Source organism: Epinephelus moara, chromosome 1, assembly GCF_006386435.1.
Source record: "Epinephelus moara isolate mb chromosome 1, YSFRI_EMoa_1.0, whole genome shotgun sequence".
NCBI classification, from domain to species: Eukaryota; Metazoa; Chordata; class Actinopteri; order Perciformes; family Serranidae; genus Epinephelus; species Epinephelus moara.
In genome coordinates, this window is record NC_065506.1 from 122,944 (window position 1) to 140,696 (window position 17,753).

At 43.3% G+C, this 17,753-nt stretch overlaps 1 protein-coding gene across 1 annotated transcript in view; it reads right to left on the reverse strand.

Annotated features, from left to right (window-relative positions):
- Window positions 1–17,753, reverse strand: part of adamts17 (ADAM metallopeptidase with thrombospondin type 1 motif, 17) — a 487,878-nt gene that overhangs the window by 71,278 nt on the left and 398,847 nt on the right. The window contains exons 16-17 of the mRNA XM_050041105.1: window positions 2,190–2,270; window positions 1,514–1,671 (exon numbers count right to left, since the gene is read on the reverse strand). Of these exons, the coding sequence (XP_049897062.1) occupies window positions 1,514–1,671; window positions 2,190–2,270 (239 nt within the window). The remainder of the gene's footprint in view (window positions 1–1,513; window positions 1,672–2,189; window positions 2,271–17,753) is intronic.

Here is a 17,753-nt window from a genome sequence, read left to right on the forward strand (position 1 = left end):
GGCTAACACATAGACAGAGACAGACAACCATTCACACTTACATTCACATGAACGGCCAATTTAGAGTCACCAATTAACTTATCCCCAACCTGCATGTCTTTGGACTGTGGGAGGAAGCCGGAGTACCCAGAGAAAACCCACACTGACACAGGGAGAACATGCAAACTCCGCACAGAAGGGCTCCCCCCTGGGTTCGAACCAGGAACCCTCTTGCTGTGAGATGACATAAAGTCACCACCAGTCCACGCTCCATATTTGGTCCGGACAGGGACTTGAACAGGTGACCCTCCGGTTCCCAAGCCAAGTCCCTATGGACTGAGCTACTGCCGTAAAGGTTTAGGAGTTCTTGACACAGCAGAGTTTCACCAAAGTTAAACTCCACTCAATGCAAAGCAGAGTCCTGCACGGGTCCAGTTTTCAAGATCCGCCCCGCCCCGACCCGGCGACGTACAAACCCGCACCCGAACCGCAAACCCGCGCATCAGGCCAATTAGTACCGCAACCTGGTTCGACCCGTTGAAACATGACCCGCAGCCCGACCCGTAACCCGGATTTAAAGTAATCATTTTGGGTCATATTGGCTGAATATTGAACAGCATATCGCCACAGTTAAGGTGCCAGTAAGTAAACAACGACCTGAATGAAGCAGCTCTCACAATAAAAACCTGACTTCAGCTCCATCATCAACCCTCTGTGTTCTTCTCCCATACGAGTGTAAAAGCACTCGTTTGTTACGTTTAATGCTTTTAAACTTTTAATCTATGTAAAGGAACTTTACATGTGTAATAATAGACTTACTTTCTGTCCAGAGCGACGTTCAGCAGTTACGAGCCGTCACGTGTTTTTAGAATCCATCGAGGAGAGAAGTAATCCATCAGGGAAACACTTCAGAAACATTATAAAGTGATAGTTGTACGTTTTATCCACTTATTTCTCAAATACCTAAATAATTATTTACTGTTTTGGAAGCGGCGCTTGTTAGACGGTGGCAGCCATGTTGATTCTGTCGTCCAATCACAAATTGTGTTATTAGATGGTGAAACGCGTGTAAACAGCTGAACCAATGACCGTTGCGAAATAGTGGAGGCGATCCTCAGAGAGTAAATAATGACCAAGATAGTTATCTGTAGTTTACCGAACTAATGACTGATGTGTTTATCTAAAACCCGCGATCCGACCCGCATGTTATTTTTTCCACCCAGATCCGAACCCGGGAAAAAATGTTTTTTTTTAAAAACCACCCGCAAATCAGCTGTTTTTGCAAATAATTACCCGACAGGACTCTGATGCAAAGATGCTAATTTGCTTTGCCAATGAAAGCAAATTTTTTATTTGCCCCTTTGCTCACATTGAATGGAAGTAAAGGAAGGCAAATATTCGGCAGTGTTAATTTCGCTCACGTGTGACTGTACCCTAACACAAGTATTAGCAGGATGTTTCCATCCTGCCATTGTATACAGGGTATGTTGTGATACTGTTTAACAACTCAGAACACAGTAACATATGTGTTTACCATCAAGTGTAAGGGGGTGTTAGTGGGTCCCTTAGCAGACATCTTCTCCCATAATCCTCTTCTGACATATCGCACTGTGGTCCCAGCCAGCTCAAAATCTCCTGGAAGCTCAATTTTCCAGTCGCTGTTGATGGACCTCTTACTGGAGTCTTTCAGAGCTGTGGGGAAGATGCAGGGGGACAGAAGTAACACTTTTATGAATAAACCCTGTGTTTATATATATACAAATAACAAACACACAAACATGCAGTATATGCATACGTACACAAACATATATCAGCAGTTGTATTAAAGCAGTTGGCATAGTATTAGTGCTGCACTAACAATTAAGAAACCATTGTTTGATCTGTCTGCTACTTTCTCCATTAACTGCACTGTCAACAAAATGTCACAGGACAGTGAAACATGGCCTGTGTCATTTACAGGAGACCATGGGCTCATATTAATGGTATTCTATCCAACCCAAAGTCCAAAAATCCAAAGCTATTTTATTATATCATTTATTACTTTTTTATGTTTATTATCATGTATGACATGAGAAACCCTAGCACTCAAGAAGCATGAAACAAGTTACTAAAACAGTTATTCGATTTATCTCAATAGTTGCATGGTATTGTGTTTGTGAGTATGCCTCAGGTAATTTTTCTCAAGGACCTTAAAACACATGCATCATTACCCAGAAAGCTATGTGAGGGTTTGTCCTCGACAACTTTGATCCTCCTGGCTCCTGCAGGGATAACCACAGCTTCGATGTAGCCTGACAAAGAGACAGAAACATGGTAAAATGGTAGTTTGTTAATGATATCGTTTGTCGGTGAAGATTCTCAGTCATCCAGGTCATGGTACTCATAAGTGCTATATCGTAGGCAACTGGACTTGCTTGCATTTCTTGAAGACGTTTCGCCTCTCATCCAAGAAGCTTCTTCAGTTTTTCAGGTTTAAACCCTGTGTGGGTGTTAACCCTTGCAGTTGCCTACAATTTAGCACTTACACAGAGTTAATGATATCAGTCTCATAAAATACACTAAACTATTAATTAGGAACTCTGATTAATATTTAAATTAATAACTACAACCAAAGATGCCACATTAATAGTAAAGGTTAAAGGTTTAGGAGTTCCTGACATAGCAGAGGATGACCATTCGTTAACTCTTGTGCAATATTAAACAGACAGCAGGTATATTCCAAATGTATTTATTCATAATGAAAGCAAGGCAACAAACACACAAATTCTAACTAACTAACTAACTAACTAACTATATGCAAGCATCGGTGTGTGTTTGTGTGTGTGTGTGTGTGTGTGTGCGCGCGCGAGAGAGAAAGTGAGACAGGTCAAAGTCAAGGGAAAAGAAGCAAGAACGCTGAGTTGTCTCTTTGGGTGTAGCTATATTGAAATCCAATTTGTAAGTGAGTATATGTGTATGCCATATGTGTTGCAGGAGAGTTTGGGTTAGTACCGAGGATGTTTAGTTGCATGCAAGACTCTGTCTGTGGAACGCATTAGCAAACTAACATCACTTAGCTCCAGGAGAACGAGAGCAAGAGAGTCTTAGGAGCAAGAGTTGGTCAGCAGCTCAGGGGAGAAAGTGTCAAGAATCACAGAGCAAGTGCCCCCTTCAGTGGTTCAGGGATAGGAGCCAAGAGTCTGAGCTGGTCAACGGCTCTCGAGAAAGAGCAGCAAGAGTCTGTAGAGCAAGTGCCCCCCTAAAGGTTTAGGGGCAAGAGAAAGAGCCTAGGAGCAAGTGCCGGTCAGAGAGAGTGAAGAGAGCAGAAGTTCTCCTAAAGTTTGCTTGGTGACATCACAGAGTCACATGTCTAAATATACTAAACTCTCAGCTGGATGTCATTCAAGCTCACAGGACATGTGTAAATTGGCCGAATCTCTTCTGGTCTTCGACACTAAAGCCAACTACTTAGAAGGACAAAGCAGGCGGAATAACATAGTGATGGATGGCATTCCAGAGTCTCCAAATGAGAAATGGAGTGACTCTGAGGAGAAAGGCAGACAGCTGTTTCAAGATTAAAACTTGATCATAGTAAAGTCACTTTGGAGAGAGTGCATAGAACAGGGAGACCTAAGAATGGGAATTCCATCAGGCCCAGATCCATTGTGGTCAAATTTCTTAGGTACAAGTACAAGGAAGCAGAGCTTGAGAGGGCAAAATACCTTGAAGGTACAAACATTTATCTAAATGAGGACTTTCCAGAGGCTGTGCCTCAAAAAAGGAAGGAACTCCTGCCTGCAATGAAAGCTGCCAGAGAAAGGGGAGAGAGAGCATTTCTTAGGCATGACAAATTAATCACATGCCCACCATCACAACTAAAAAATGACTCTAATGTAAAACCAAACTAAGCAAATGGAACGTAGGGTGTATCATTTCCTTTAGCGCCTTTATATTTTTTTGTTTTCTTTGCTCGTTTAGTTTGTTTTGTTATTTTATAGATAAATTATGTCAGTATTAACAAAATTACCTAGGAAAGGACTGAAACTAGCTCACATTAATATTTGCAGTCTCAGGAAGAAAACTGAAGAAATAACAGATGTTTTGACTACAAATAATATACATATTTTAGCAGTGACAGAAACCCATCTTGATCATACATTTTCAGATGAAGCAGTGAATATACAGGGTTATACTGACAGGAACTCGCACGGAGGAGGGGTTGCCATATACACTCAGAGACATAATCCAACAAAGATAAGATAAGACTTCATGCCTGCCAGCGTTGAGGCCTTGTGGTTACAGGTTCACTTACCATATGTCAAACCACTACTAGTTGGGTGCTGTTACAGACCACCATGTGCGGACAACTTGTATCTGAGTGAAGTGTGTGATATGACTGACTGTGTTTGTGACACTGGACATGAAATTTATTTAATGGCAACCTGAACATAAATTGGATGTCACAGGACTGTCCACTAAAGAGCAAAGTTCTAAATGTAACTAATGCATGTCAACTAACACAAGTCATTAATCAACCAACAAGAATCTATATCAATAGGGGTGGTAAGAGGACATCTACTTGCATAGACCACATTTTTACAAATGCAGTGGATATGTGCTCCAAGGGCATATCTGTTGCCATTGGGTTTAGTGATCACAACGTAATAGCTATAACTGGGAAAGCAAAAGTACCTGAAGGGAAACCAAAAGTAATTTACAAAAGATCATATAAAACATTTTCTCAGGAATGTTTTTGTCTTGATGTTAATAATTTATGTTGGTCAGATGTATATAAGGAAGATTATCCTGATAACACCATTAAGGCTTTTGATAACATATTTTACCCTGTAGTGGAAAAACATGCAACTATTAAAAAACTTACTGTGAGAAATGTCAGGGCACCATGGATTGATAATGAGCTCCGGAGCCTTATGGTTGATAGAGATGTGGCAAAGGGTACTGCAAAGAGGACGGGGAGTAAGTCTGACTGGGAAACCTATTGTAAACTGAGAAATCAAGTAACTAAAATCAATAGGAAAAAGAAAAAGTTGTTTTTCAAAATCAAAATAAATCAGTGTAAGTATGATGGGAAAAAACTGTGGAGTACCCTTAATGGAATAATGGGAAGAAAAATGAGCCAAACCCCATCTTGTATTGATACAGGGGACTCATTTTTAACAAAACCACAAGAAATTGCAAATTATTTAAATTATTTTTTTGTTAATAAGGTGGACAAATTGAGAAAAGAGATGCCAGCTATGAATCTCACCCCATCACATGAGTGCAGAATTAAACAACTCATGAAGAACAATTCTTCTTTGAAATTTGAGTTAAATAAAGCAAATGTAAAACAAGTAGAACAACAGTTATCTGCTATAAACACTGGGATGGATAATCTGGATGGGAATCTCTTGAAATTGGTGGCCAGCTGTTTGGCTGGACCTGTCTGCTACATCTTAAACACCAGCATAGAAAACAATGTTTTCCCTTCAGTATGAAAAGTGGCAAAGGTAATTCCTCTGCGAAAAAATTTATTTTACAATGGTAATTTTTCAAATGTGAGTTGCAGTGTGGTGTACCACAGGAAAGCTTGGGACCAGTACTGTTCTCTATCTTCACCAATTATCCTCCTCTTGTCCTACATCAAGCAAGAGCAGTTAGGTATGCTGATGGTACACACTGTACTTACCAGCAGCATCTATTAAGGAACTGCCTTGTGCATTAGACAGGGAATTACAATCTGTTGCAATGTGGGCATGGAGTAATAAGTTAGTTCTTAATTCATCAAAAACAAAAAGTATAATATTTGGATCATCTTTTGGGCTTAAACTTAAACCACAGTTAAATCTGTCAGTACAGGGAGTGCCTGTGGAACAAGTAGAGGAAACCAAACTCCTCGGGGTGTTATTAGACAGCAGATTGAAGTGGTCAAAGCAGATAGAAAAAAACAGTTGCAGTTGTGGGAAGAGGTCTGGCAGTTATCAGGAGATGTGCTACATTCTTACCACAAGAATGTATCTCACACGTTGTACTATCATTAGTTCTTACTCATTTGCATTACTGTCCAGCAGTGTGGTCGAGTGCATCAAGTAAAGACCTAAACAAACTACAGTTAGTCCAGAACGGAGCCGCACGACTAGCTCTGAACTGTTACAGAAGAGCTAAAATCATCAGAATGCATACAACCTTAGGTTGGCCATTGGTGAAGGACAAGGTAGTTATTTCCTTGCTCTGTTTTATGAGAAATATTTTATTGTCTAAAACCCCAAATATCCTTTACCACCATTTTCTTTTAGCAATAGATAGATAGATAGATAGATAGATAGAAAGATACTTTATTCATCCCCTAAGAGAATCCAGGGTATCTCATAGCTCAATAAATACAGTAAGAACAGAGAGTAGCCTACAAAACACAAACACACAATAAAAGACAGTCAATAAATAAAATGTGAGGTGGTTAAGTGCACATTAAGAAATAGTAAAAAGAGACAGTAGTGGGTTGTGTAGTGTGTGTGTGTGTGTGTGTGTGTGGTGGGGGGGGGCCCTGCCCTCAACTGTGCTGTTAAAAAGTCTGATGGCCGTTGGGACAAATGACCTCCTGTGGTGCTCCATCCGTGAACGCAGCGCAATGAGGCGCCCGCTGCGGCTGCTGCTCTGCTCCACTAAGGTGTGGTGGAGAGGGTGGTTGACATTGTTCATGATGTCCAGCAGCTTGGTCCGCATCCTCCTCTCCGCCACGGTCCCCAGTGAGTCCAGGCACCTCCCCAGCACTGACCCAGCTTTGCGGATCAGCTTGTCCAGCCTTCTGGTGTCCCTCTCTGTCGCACTGCCTCCCCAGCAGACAGCAGCATAACAAATGGTGCTTGCCACCACTGACTGATAAAACATGAGCAACATCTCCTCACAGACGTCAAAGGACCTGAGCCTCCTCAAGAAAAAGAGCCTGCTCTGGCCCTTCCTGTAAAGTGCATCTGTGTTGACTGACCAGTCCAGCTTGCTATCCAGGTGTACGCCCAGGTACCTGTAGGACTGTACCACCTCGATGTCCTCGCCCCTGATGTTGACTGGCTGCAGAGGTGGTTTAGACCTGCAGAAGTCGACGACCATCTCCTTGGTCTTCCTGTTCAGGAGAAGGCTGTTCCTCTCACACCAGCTGCTGAAGGCTCCCACAAGGTCCCTGTACTCCGCCTCCTGTCCCTTCCTCACACACGCCACAATAGCCGTATCATCCGAATACTTCTGGATGTGGCAAGACTCTGAGTTGTAATTGAAGTCTGATGTGTACAAGGTGAACAGGTATGGAGCCAGCACAGTCCCCTGCGGAGAACCAGTGCTGCTCTCCACCGTCCCGGAAACGCAGCTCCCCAACCTGACGAACTGTGGTCGTCCCGTCAGGTAGTGTGTGATCCAGGATGAGAGGGCAGGTTCAACTCCCATTTGTCTGAGCTTCTCTCTAAGCAGCAGAGACTGGATGGTATTAAAAGTGCTCGAAAAGTCAAAGAACATAATCCTCACTTGACTCCCCGGCTCGTCTAAGTAGGAGTGGGCCCGATGTAACAAGTAGAGGACAGCGTCGTCTACTCCGCACGTTCAGTCTGTGGTCTCAGGTGACGGAGGAGCAGCCTCTCCAGGGTCTTCATGATGTGTGACGTGAGGGCCACCAGTCTGTAGTTGTTGAGCTCGGCCAGGCGCCAAACTTTGTGTACCGGCACAAGACATGATGTTTTCCACAGGACCGGACCCTCCCTGCCTGTAGGCTCAGGTTGAACAGCCGCTGGAGGGGCTCGGCCAGTTGGTCTGCACAGACCTTGAGCAGCCTCAGACAAACATCATCTGTGCCAGCCACCTTTCCTGGTCGCAGCCTCCTTAGCTCCATCCTCACTTCATCTACAGAGAGGAAGGGTGGGGAGCCAGGAGGAAGAGGAGTTGCCGCTGCGGTGTTGGGGCTGCAGTAGTGAGGAGAAGGTAGTGTAGGGGAGGAGGCTGCCACTGGAGAGGTGGAGGGGGGTGGTGGTGAGGCAGAGCAGACCCCAACATCACCCACTGTGGCCTGGCAGTTCTTCTGTTTGTAGCCGGTGATGTTCCTCATTCCCCTCCACACCTCTCTGGTGTCATTATGCTGCAGCTTCTTCTCCACCTTCTTCTTATAAACCAACTTGGCCTGCTTCAGGCTCCTCTTTAGCTCCTGTTGCACCTGCTTGCACTTCTCCCTGTCATGCTTCCTGAAGGCAGCTTTCTTCTGGTTCAGGAGCTTCTTGATGTCAGAGGTGATCCAGGGCTTATTGTTGGGAAAGCAGCACACAGCCCTCACTGGTACAATCATGTCCCTGCAGAAGGATGTGTAGCCGGTGATGCAGTCAACCTTCCTGTCGATGTCCGTGCCCCCCCTGTTTCCCTGTGTCCTGCAGTGCATCCCAGTCTGTACACTCATAGCAGGCTCTCAGGGACTCTCTGGCCTCTGGAGTCCACTTCCTGAATGTCCTGGTGGTTATAGGCTGCCTCAGGACACAGGGTTTAGAGCAGGGCCGAAGGAACACCAAGTTGTGGTCTGATCTGCCTAGAGGTGGAAGGGCTGAGGCAGTGTATGCCTCCTTGGCATTAGCAGATCAAGCGTCTTATTTTCCCTTGTAGGACAGTTGACATACTGTACAAAGCCAGTAAGATGGGAGGAAAGGCTGACGTGGTTGAAATCTCCTGAAATCAGGATGAATGCATCAGGATGCTGGGTCTGTAACCTAGCAACAGTCTCATGGATGACGTCACACGCTACCGTCAGTGCGGCGCGTGGTGGGATGTAAACAATCATGGCGACTGTGTGAGAGTACTCTCTCGGGACATAGTAGGCTCTGAGTCCGACTGCCAGAAGTTCCACATCCTGACAGCAGATCTTCTTCTTCACTGTGATGTGACCTGGATTACACCAGCGATTGTTAACGTACAGGATCAGACCTCCACCTTTGCTCTTACCGCTCGCTCTGACGTCCCTGTCCGCATGGACTGCAGTGAAGCCGGGTATGTCCACACAGGAATCGTCCGTGCTCTTGGTCAGCCAGCTCTCCGAAAAACACATCAGGGTACACTCCCGGTAAGTTTGCTGGTTTTTCACCAGTGCCTCCAGCTCGTCACGTTTGTTGGTTAGAGAGTTGACATTACCCATGACGATCGAAGGTATAGCTGGCTTGTAGATCAGAGAGTTGACATTACCCATGACGATCGAAGGTATAGCTGGCTTGTAGATCCATCTCCTAGCCTTTAGCTTAGCCTTAAACTTAGCTCCAGCTCTGCACCCGCAGTAAGCCTTCCACTGCTCCGCTGGGATAAAGTGTTTAATCCCATGTTTGGCAGAAGATCGCTGTGCAAGCAGGGCTCGCCTTGTATAAACAACTTTGTCTGAAGTTGTGGACATAATCGATTGACAGAACAAACAATCAAAAGACACAACGGACGAAGAGCTATGGACATGCTGCCACTCGGTGCGGCGCTCACAGTTGCTGCAAACCAGCACTGTACGGGCTTAGCACTACCAGGTCATCATTACACATTGTAACTGCATCACATTAGGTGGTTGATCCATAACATTGATACTAGGCATGCGGCAAGAGGTTTTTTTTTTTTTACTTCTTGTTTCAAAAACGAATGCAATGCAACGTACTGTAGTATTCCGAGGTATGAAGTTATGGAACAGTTTGCCATCAGACATTACACATGCAATAAGAACAGCTGTTTTTAAAAAGAGGTTAAAGAGATACCTGATAGCACAGAACACCAGCGCCTCACACATAGGGTTTGTTACATAATGCCTGACTGTATGAACCTTAATGTGAAACTCTCCTGGTCTTTAATTCTCACAATAACTCTATATGCTGTTTTTAGTAGTATTGCAATTACCTTTGAGTTGTAAAATCCTCATTATTATCATTATCATGATTATTATTATTGTTCTTATAATAATTACTATTACTATTATTATTATTATTTTCTGACAGTTTCTGACTATTTTGTGGTTAATCTCTTGGTTTTGTCTGTTTGTTTTCATTTTGTTTTGTTTCTAATTTTTGTTTTGTAGTTTTCTTGCTTTTTGGTTGTATTTTGTTCCTTTTGCCTTAATATCATGGGAGCAGTACTATTGTGGGGGCGGTGCTGCGCAATGGGAAAAAAACAAAAAAAAAAACAGTAAAAAAACAAAAGCAGGACGCTGATAGGGATGAGCACTTCCTCCCCTGGGCCTGGAGGTTCGCTCATTATTATTGCAGCTTCCTTCCCTCAGTCCCAACAAAACTACCAGGTCACATAACACGACCAACATTTCCAATAAAAAACACAAGAGGACGGAGGCTGGTTATCAGGGTGGACAAACCCCCTTCTAAGGGTCTGGGCGTTGTCCACCACTGGAACCAGCCTCCACTTCACCATTGGCCCCTCTTGTCACCTATTACAACTCACACCTGTTTGTCTATTGCAGCAGCGCTGCATCCTGTGGGTGACAGGCTCCTGTGCCAGCCTGTCACCCACGCAACCCAGCTGAAAAAATAGTTCCACAATCGAGATGAATAGTGAAAACATGGATGGAAACCACAGTTTGCTACAATTTTTATGTCAAAACATCAATGAACACCACTGACCACTCGGTGAGTTTAATGGCTTTGAAAATTAATGTTTAGGGCTCTAGTTTCCAGGCGCGGCGCAGGGTGGCGCACCCCGCGCAAAGCTAGTTTCGAGCAGCGCAACCCGAGGCGCGTTCAGTTTGGTAGTTTGGCAGACCGAGGTGCACTGAGATGGGTGTGGCGGCGCAGCAGGGGGAAGTGTCGACAGATCCAGCTTGGCGCAGTGACAGTTTCGTGCCAAAAGGCTTTGCCGAAGGTGTGCTAAAAGCTCGCCAGCTGAAACCAGGTCTACTGTCAGCGCAGGCGGAGCGCAGCCGGTGTAAGTGGAAGTTTGGCTGACCGGCGGACAGTGCNNCACAGCTGCAAATTAAAGACTTCACATCCCTCTCAGCCAACCACAAACAGCCACAGCATCAGATAGGGAGTATATATTCAGCATCTGTCATCTTAGTAAAGTCAAAAGAAAAGAAACAGAGTGAGACTGCGAGAGAGAAAGAGAGAGCGTGCACGCGCGCACGAGAGAAACGCAACATTGATTTATGATTGTGGTGACCTCCTCCCAGGCTACGTTTGCATCATCAGACCGTGGAGGTCTGCTCGCAGTTCCGTATATTCGGACACTGCGAGCTTGGATCTCCCGGACCAAAACATCAGTTTCCTCCTGGGAGAAGTTTGGCTGTCTGAGCCTCTTTCACACAGAGTGCGATTTTCGCGGTGCGCAAGCAAGGTGCGCAAGACAGGATTTGGGGAGTACAGGCTCGTTCAGGAGCTACAGCTCCATGGTGACCGCTTCCAGGTCTACTTCAGGCAGGCTGGCAGCGCGCAGACGCAGGGGAAAGCCAAATTCTCCAAAAAGGAGCAATCGTAACAATTTTGGTCTTAATTACTCTATGTCATCATGAACAACCCAGAAATGGGGCTATTATGAGCATGGCAAACTTAGCATGCATGAAGTGGTTTGATATTAAGGTGTTAAGGCTATTTGAAATCCGAGGGATGTTTCGCGCTGACTGTCAGACAGTTTCAGTGACTGTCTGAAATAAACACTCTAAATGAGGGATACAGTTGCCATAGTGCTGTTTGACAAACATCTGATTCTCTTGGCTCAAATGATTTCTTAAAATACGTCTCGTTGTCATAAATGATGCATCACATCAAGACGCTGGCGCACAGCAGCAGTTTTTGTCAGGGCCAACATTTGTGTCAGTAGTAGCGCGTTTTTCAACTGTGCCAGCAGCGGCACAGCTTGGTGCTTCTTTTTAATGCTGGGCCCAGGGCAGCTCAGAGATCCAGCACCAATGCACGGTTCAGTCGGAACCGGCTCATAAGCCACTCATCATCATTGGCCAGTAGGTCTTGCTGGCCCCTAAAGATCCGCTCCCTCCAGAGTCGCCCATCCACCACATCCTCTAACAGTGCCAAGTAGGCCATCATGCGTCTTTACGCACTGTGATCGCTGCTTTTTATACCCACCTATCAACTGATTTATTGCACTTTTTCTAACAGTGACACGGTGCTTTACAATAGCATACAACACATTTAACTCACAGTGATAACAATAATTAAGAGACATAAAACAAACACATTATAAAGCAAAATATATCTGCTCATAACAGTGACACTCTGCACTTGTATCTGTCCGACTAAGGCATTGAAAATGGCAGCAGCGTACACTTGATTTGTCCAACTTTTCACATCATTATTTCACAGATTTAAGTTCATCTGTCTTTTTAATGACCCGAGAAGTTCTTTTAAAATAAAGCTTGTCTTTAGTTTCCTAACTCATGTTCTTCATGTGTGCACATCAGTCAAAGACATGTTTGTTTACTCATGTTCATCCGTTTTTGCAATTACACTCTTCATATATAAAACGTGACAGGTTATATCTGTCTTTATTTTACACAATGATATCAAATTCACATTTCTTCCTTTTCATCTTTCTGCCTCGGGGGTAGCAGTTTCTCAAGTATACAATTTTTGTGCATATGCATGGGTCAGAGCTGCCATGGAAGACCGCTCATTTTCTGTCAAGTTTGATTTTAATAAATCCCAAAGTTTGCATAGAAAGTGGCGTACGTCATCATCTGTGCATACGCCATGGTTATAAATGAGGCCCCTGGTATCTTTGCGGCACGTCAGCTGGAAATACAATAATTGTCTCAAGTGACCTTGATCAGCTCGGGCAACTGCACCTCAGCCAGAATGTGGCTGCCTAGTGAAGAACTGCTGTCTACTGATTGCACTTTTATACAGTAGATTTTTTTTTCTAACCTGGATCTGAATAAATCTTGACTGTAAAAATACAGGAAGTAAGGGTAAGTTATTCCTCAAAGCAGCAAAAAGCACACACATCCACGAACAAAATTGTGCAGGTGCTGAGCTCAAAAATGTGGAAAGCTGAGCAGGTAAAGAAAGGCTCGCACACTGCAGGGCTCCTCTTCAGTGCAATTTATTCACTGAGTGAAATAAAGGTCATACAGAACAATGGGAGACGCCATCTTTAAATAGGTAAGTGGTCACATGATCAAAAACAGCTGATGCCACTTCCACAGTAATTATACAAAGTGTAGAAAACAACAATAATATAGCAATATACACACTCGACTATATGCCAACACATACACCTAGTGAGTGTAGAGACATAAATACCACAAAGATGCAACATGGTACACAATTGTAAAAATATAAACACACTTGAAGCAGTCTGAGTACAAAAACATCAGGTAGGACCATCATACAGCATCAAACATGCTAAAAGAGGCGCCTCTTACAATAAATGGAAAAAAATGCACATCAATGAGCAGCAAGGGCACAGCAGTATTATTAGTAAGTATTAGTGTAAGTATACAGTAAAAGCAGAAATACATGTAGACCAGCAGAGTTAGAACAGTTTAGAGAAAGGGTCTCATGTCACATTCTTCATTAAGGCCTTTGGATGACAAAGTGTTCAGAGTGTATATCCAAAACAGTTCACGTTTCAGAAGCAGATTGTTAATGTCCCCCTCTCGCTGTGGAGGTTGAACATGCTCAATGTAGGTAAGAGAAGCGACAGGATGGTTCATGAAATTAAAATGACAGGCAACTGGACTTTACTGATCATGATTTTTGATGGTACTTCTGTTCTGAGATTCTATTCTTCAGAGGTCATCAATGAGCAGCAAGGGCACAGCAGTATAAGTATTAGTGTAAGTATACAGCAAAAACAGAAATACATGTAGACCAGCAGAGTTTGAACAGTTTAGAGAAAGGGTCTAATGTCACATTCTTCATTAAAGGATAACTTCGGTATTTTTCAACCTGGGCCCTATTTCCCCATGTGTATGTGTGCGTATGATTCATAGGTACAACTCGTTCTAAAATAGGTTCAGTATTGAGGGAGGCGGATGTAACCGGCAGCTGCGAAACGAGCTACAACAGTAACGGGGGCAAATGTGTCCTGTATAAGTTTGCGCATTAAAAGTGCTTTTTTTCGCCACTGACCAGTTCAGATCGCCAGTGCTATCTCTGTAAATAGCATACTAAGCGTCTCCCTGACCCTTCACCTCCTCCCGGCTGTGACGTTATCTCGCGAGAGCTTTGCTTGTTGCTGGAAGAAAACAGAGGAGCCATGCTGAGCGCCGCTCAGAGTGGCGCTGGTTGTCCCAGAGTACAGTTGAGAGTTTTACTGCATCGATTGAAAACAATGGTTCGTGTTTGTGCTTGAATTGCAAGAACAGGATGTAACGCAACACCCCGTACAGCTTTCATAGGCTGCCTTTGTCGGACGGCGAGATTGTTAAGTTGTGGCTAGTTGTGCTACAAATGGATGCTAACACTCCTGTCCAGACACTGCGCCTTGCAGACCATCAGGTCTGCAGTGCTCACTTCTCCCAAGATGACTACTGCCAGCCGAAGAAGAGAAGACATCCAATCCCGAAACACCTCTTCCTCAAGAAAACGGCTGTCTCACGAGTAGAGAGAGCTACAGACACAGTGGAGGTAATGTTATATAAACAATGTTCGAAACGCTTAGTATGCTATTTACAGAGATAGCACTGGCGATCTGAACCGATCAGTGGCGAAAAAAAGCACTTTTAATGCGCAAACTTATACGGGACGCATTTGCCCCCATATCTACCTCGCGGCTGCCGGCTGCATTCGCCTCCCTCAATACTGAACCAATTTTAAAATGAGTTGTACCTATGAATCATACGCACACATACACATGGGGGAAATAGGGCCCAGGTTGAAAAATACTGAAGTTATCCTTTAAGGCCTTTGGGTGACAAAGTGTTCAGAGCGTATATCCAAAACAGTTCACGTTTCAGAAGCAGATTGTTAATGTCCCCCCCTTGCTGCGGAGGTTGAACATGCTCAAAGCCCAGGTAAGAGAAGCGACAGGATGGTTCATCAAATTAAAATGACAGGCAACTGGACTTTTCTGATCATGATTTCTGATGGTACTTCTGTGCTCTGAGATTCTATTCTTCAGAGGTCTGGAGGTCTTGCCAATGTAAGCAAGGCCGCAGGGGCACTTCAACAAATAAATACCATTACTGGTCTTACAGGAAATGACACCTTTTACTTTGAGAACCTTACCAGTGTGTGGGTGGTAAAAAGTCTTTGTTTTGCGGGTGAAGTTGCACTGCTGGCAGTTGCCACATTTGTAGTTACCAGGTTCAATTGGACTCAGGACAGAGGTAGATGGAGGAGGAGAAGGGCAATCAGCCCTTACAAGCATGTTCCTGAGGTTAGGGGGTCAGGGCAATCAGCCCTTACAAGCATGTTCCTGAGGTTAGGGGGTCGTTTGAGCACAACACGAGGTGGCTCGTCCAGCTGTCTTTTCAGGGAGGGGTCTGTGGCTATCACATGCCAATGTTTTTTAACCAGGCTGGAAATGTCATGAGATAGAGGTGATGAGATAGAGGTGAGTATGGAATGGCACAGGTGAGTATTTTGTCTGCTGTTTTGCTCCTGGTGTTGTTCAAACACTGGAAAAAAAGCCACTCCAAAAATAAGTTAAAAAAAAGTGAAAACAAGATTTTTTGGCTTGAAATAAGCAAAAAAATTTGCCAATGGAACAAGTGAAAATTCGCTTGATAAGATTTCTTGAAATAAGACATTATATTTAAGCCTTTTGTAATAAGCTTGTGATGCTCAAAAATAGTATTTTTCTCCTCAAAAGTAGCATCTTTCATCCTCTGTTTCAAGTGTATTTAACTAATTTTTAGTTCTATAATTGTGACACTGTTCTAGATTTAAGTCCACCACCAACTTGAAATAAGATTAGAAACTAGAATTGAGAAAAAATGTCTTGAAGGTAGCATTCCTGACTAGTATTACGCAGTGCTCTTTTGCCATAATAAGCTGTAATTCTCCATCCCGTCATCATCTCAAGTGTATTTACCTTATTGTAAGCTCTACAACAGTAACACCGTTCTAGATTCAAGATATTCACCTATTCTTATAAGACAGAAAAACTTAAAACTGGACTTGCATTTAAGCAACATTTATTTTGACAGCAAAAAAATAGTCCCATGCAGAGGAGATAGTTTCTTTTTTTCCCAACATTTGGGCTCACAGTATTTATGAAACTGCAATATGAAAACATAGCAGAACATGCCAAATGTGTGACATCTGACCAATGTGCCTCTCAATACACATGCAAAATCTGTGCTTTGCACAAGCACACACAAAGCATAGCCAGATATACTACTAGGCACACTAAAACTGCTCAATCTGTAACATTCATTCTCAATACAAAATGCTTAATATTTTAACATTCAAATTAAAGGTTCTGGGCTTACATGAACAACTAGTCCCTCAATACACCAGTAACCATTACATTACATTAAACATATTCATTAAGGATGCACAATGCTGGACTTTTTTGCCAATATCCAATATGTTGATACTGATATGCCTAAACTAGTGACTGCTTCTGCTGAACAGATGGTTGTTGAAATTCAATATTAACTGAAAACTTAAAATTAACTTAAAACTAGGCAGAACCTGCACTGATTTTTGTGCAAACACACACAAAATATAAGCAGTCTCAATGAACATGGACTGTAGTAGCCTTGGAGGGAGAGAGGAAGTGCTACACCATATCTGACCACTGGTTTTATTGGCCAATAAAAGTTTTCCACTCAGCCATGCTCTTCTTGTAAGATGATGTGAGATCTCTCTCATGGATTTTGTCTAAGAGTACCTCCGTCTGTATGACTGAAAGGAGAGTGGCTACACACTTGGGATAGGTAAGGTGTAGGGTATAGTAGTAGGCCATAAGGTATAAAGCACTCTCGGTAAGCTGGTCTTTTGGAAAGGTGGTTATTGGCACATCTCCTAACGCTAGGAGGCAGTTGGACGGACTAACAATCAGGACTGGACAGGAGAGAAGGCGTTTCTTCAAGTAGGCATTCAGGTCTTCTTTTTCCTGTAACACATAACAGACATCCTTCTGTCAGAATAATACATTTTGGTAAATTGTAACCTATGCCAGTGGGTAGAGGGTTTTTTACAAACACATAACTTTACAAAGCAAAATTCTGGCAAGTTACAGTACTGAGAAAGCCACATCTAAAAGTGCTGTATTTAACTATCCCCAAAACATTTACTGTTTACATATGTCTAGCCTTCCAAAAAAACCTAAAAACCAAGGCTAGATTAGTCTTGCTTGATTTTCATTAAGGTGATAAAACCTGCTACCAAGTAATTCATCCATTTTGTACATACTGTGACATTGAGAGGCACAGACATCTTAGAACATACAGTATGTGAACAGGAAATACATTGGGAGTAGTCGGAGGCAGCACCTTGAGTTACATCTTTTTCCAATAATGCAGTCTAAATGATCCTGCAACATTTAAACAGCTCACCTCCAGGACATCACTCGCATCTCGTACCCTCTTTGGAGGAGCAGATGAAGAGGGGAACAGTGAAGGCAGCACACGTAGGATCTCAAGAGCCTGTTCAGCTGTACAGAAAAGATTAATTACATAAACACTTGGATAAAGTGCACAAGGTCAAATCTGATCAAAAAGGTATACAACAGATACAATACTTAAAACATTCAGCAAATATTGGGACAACCATTATCAGGGTGGGAATTTCATCATTCAAATTTAGTTTCTCTTCTGTGTCGTTGCCATTTGTACTTTCATGTATCTGCCTTATTTTAGTGTTTAATGTCCACCCTAATCACTAATCACA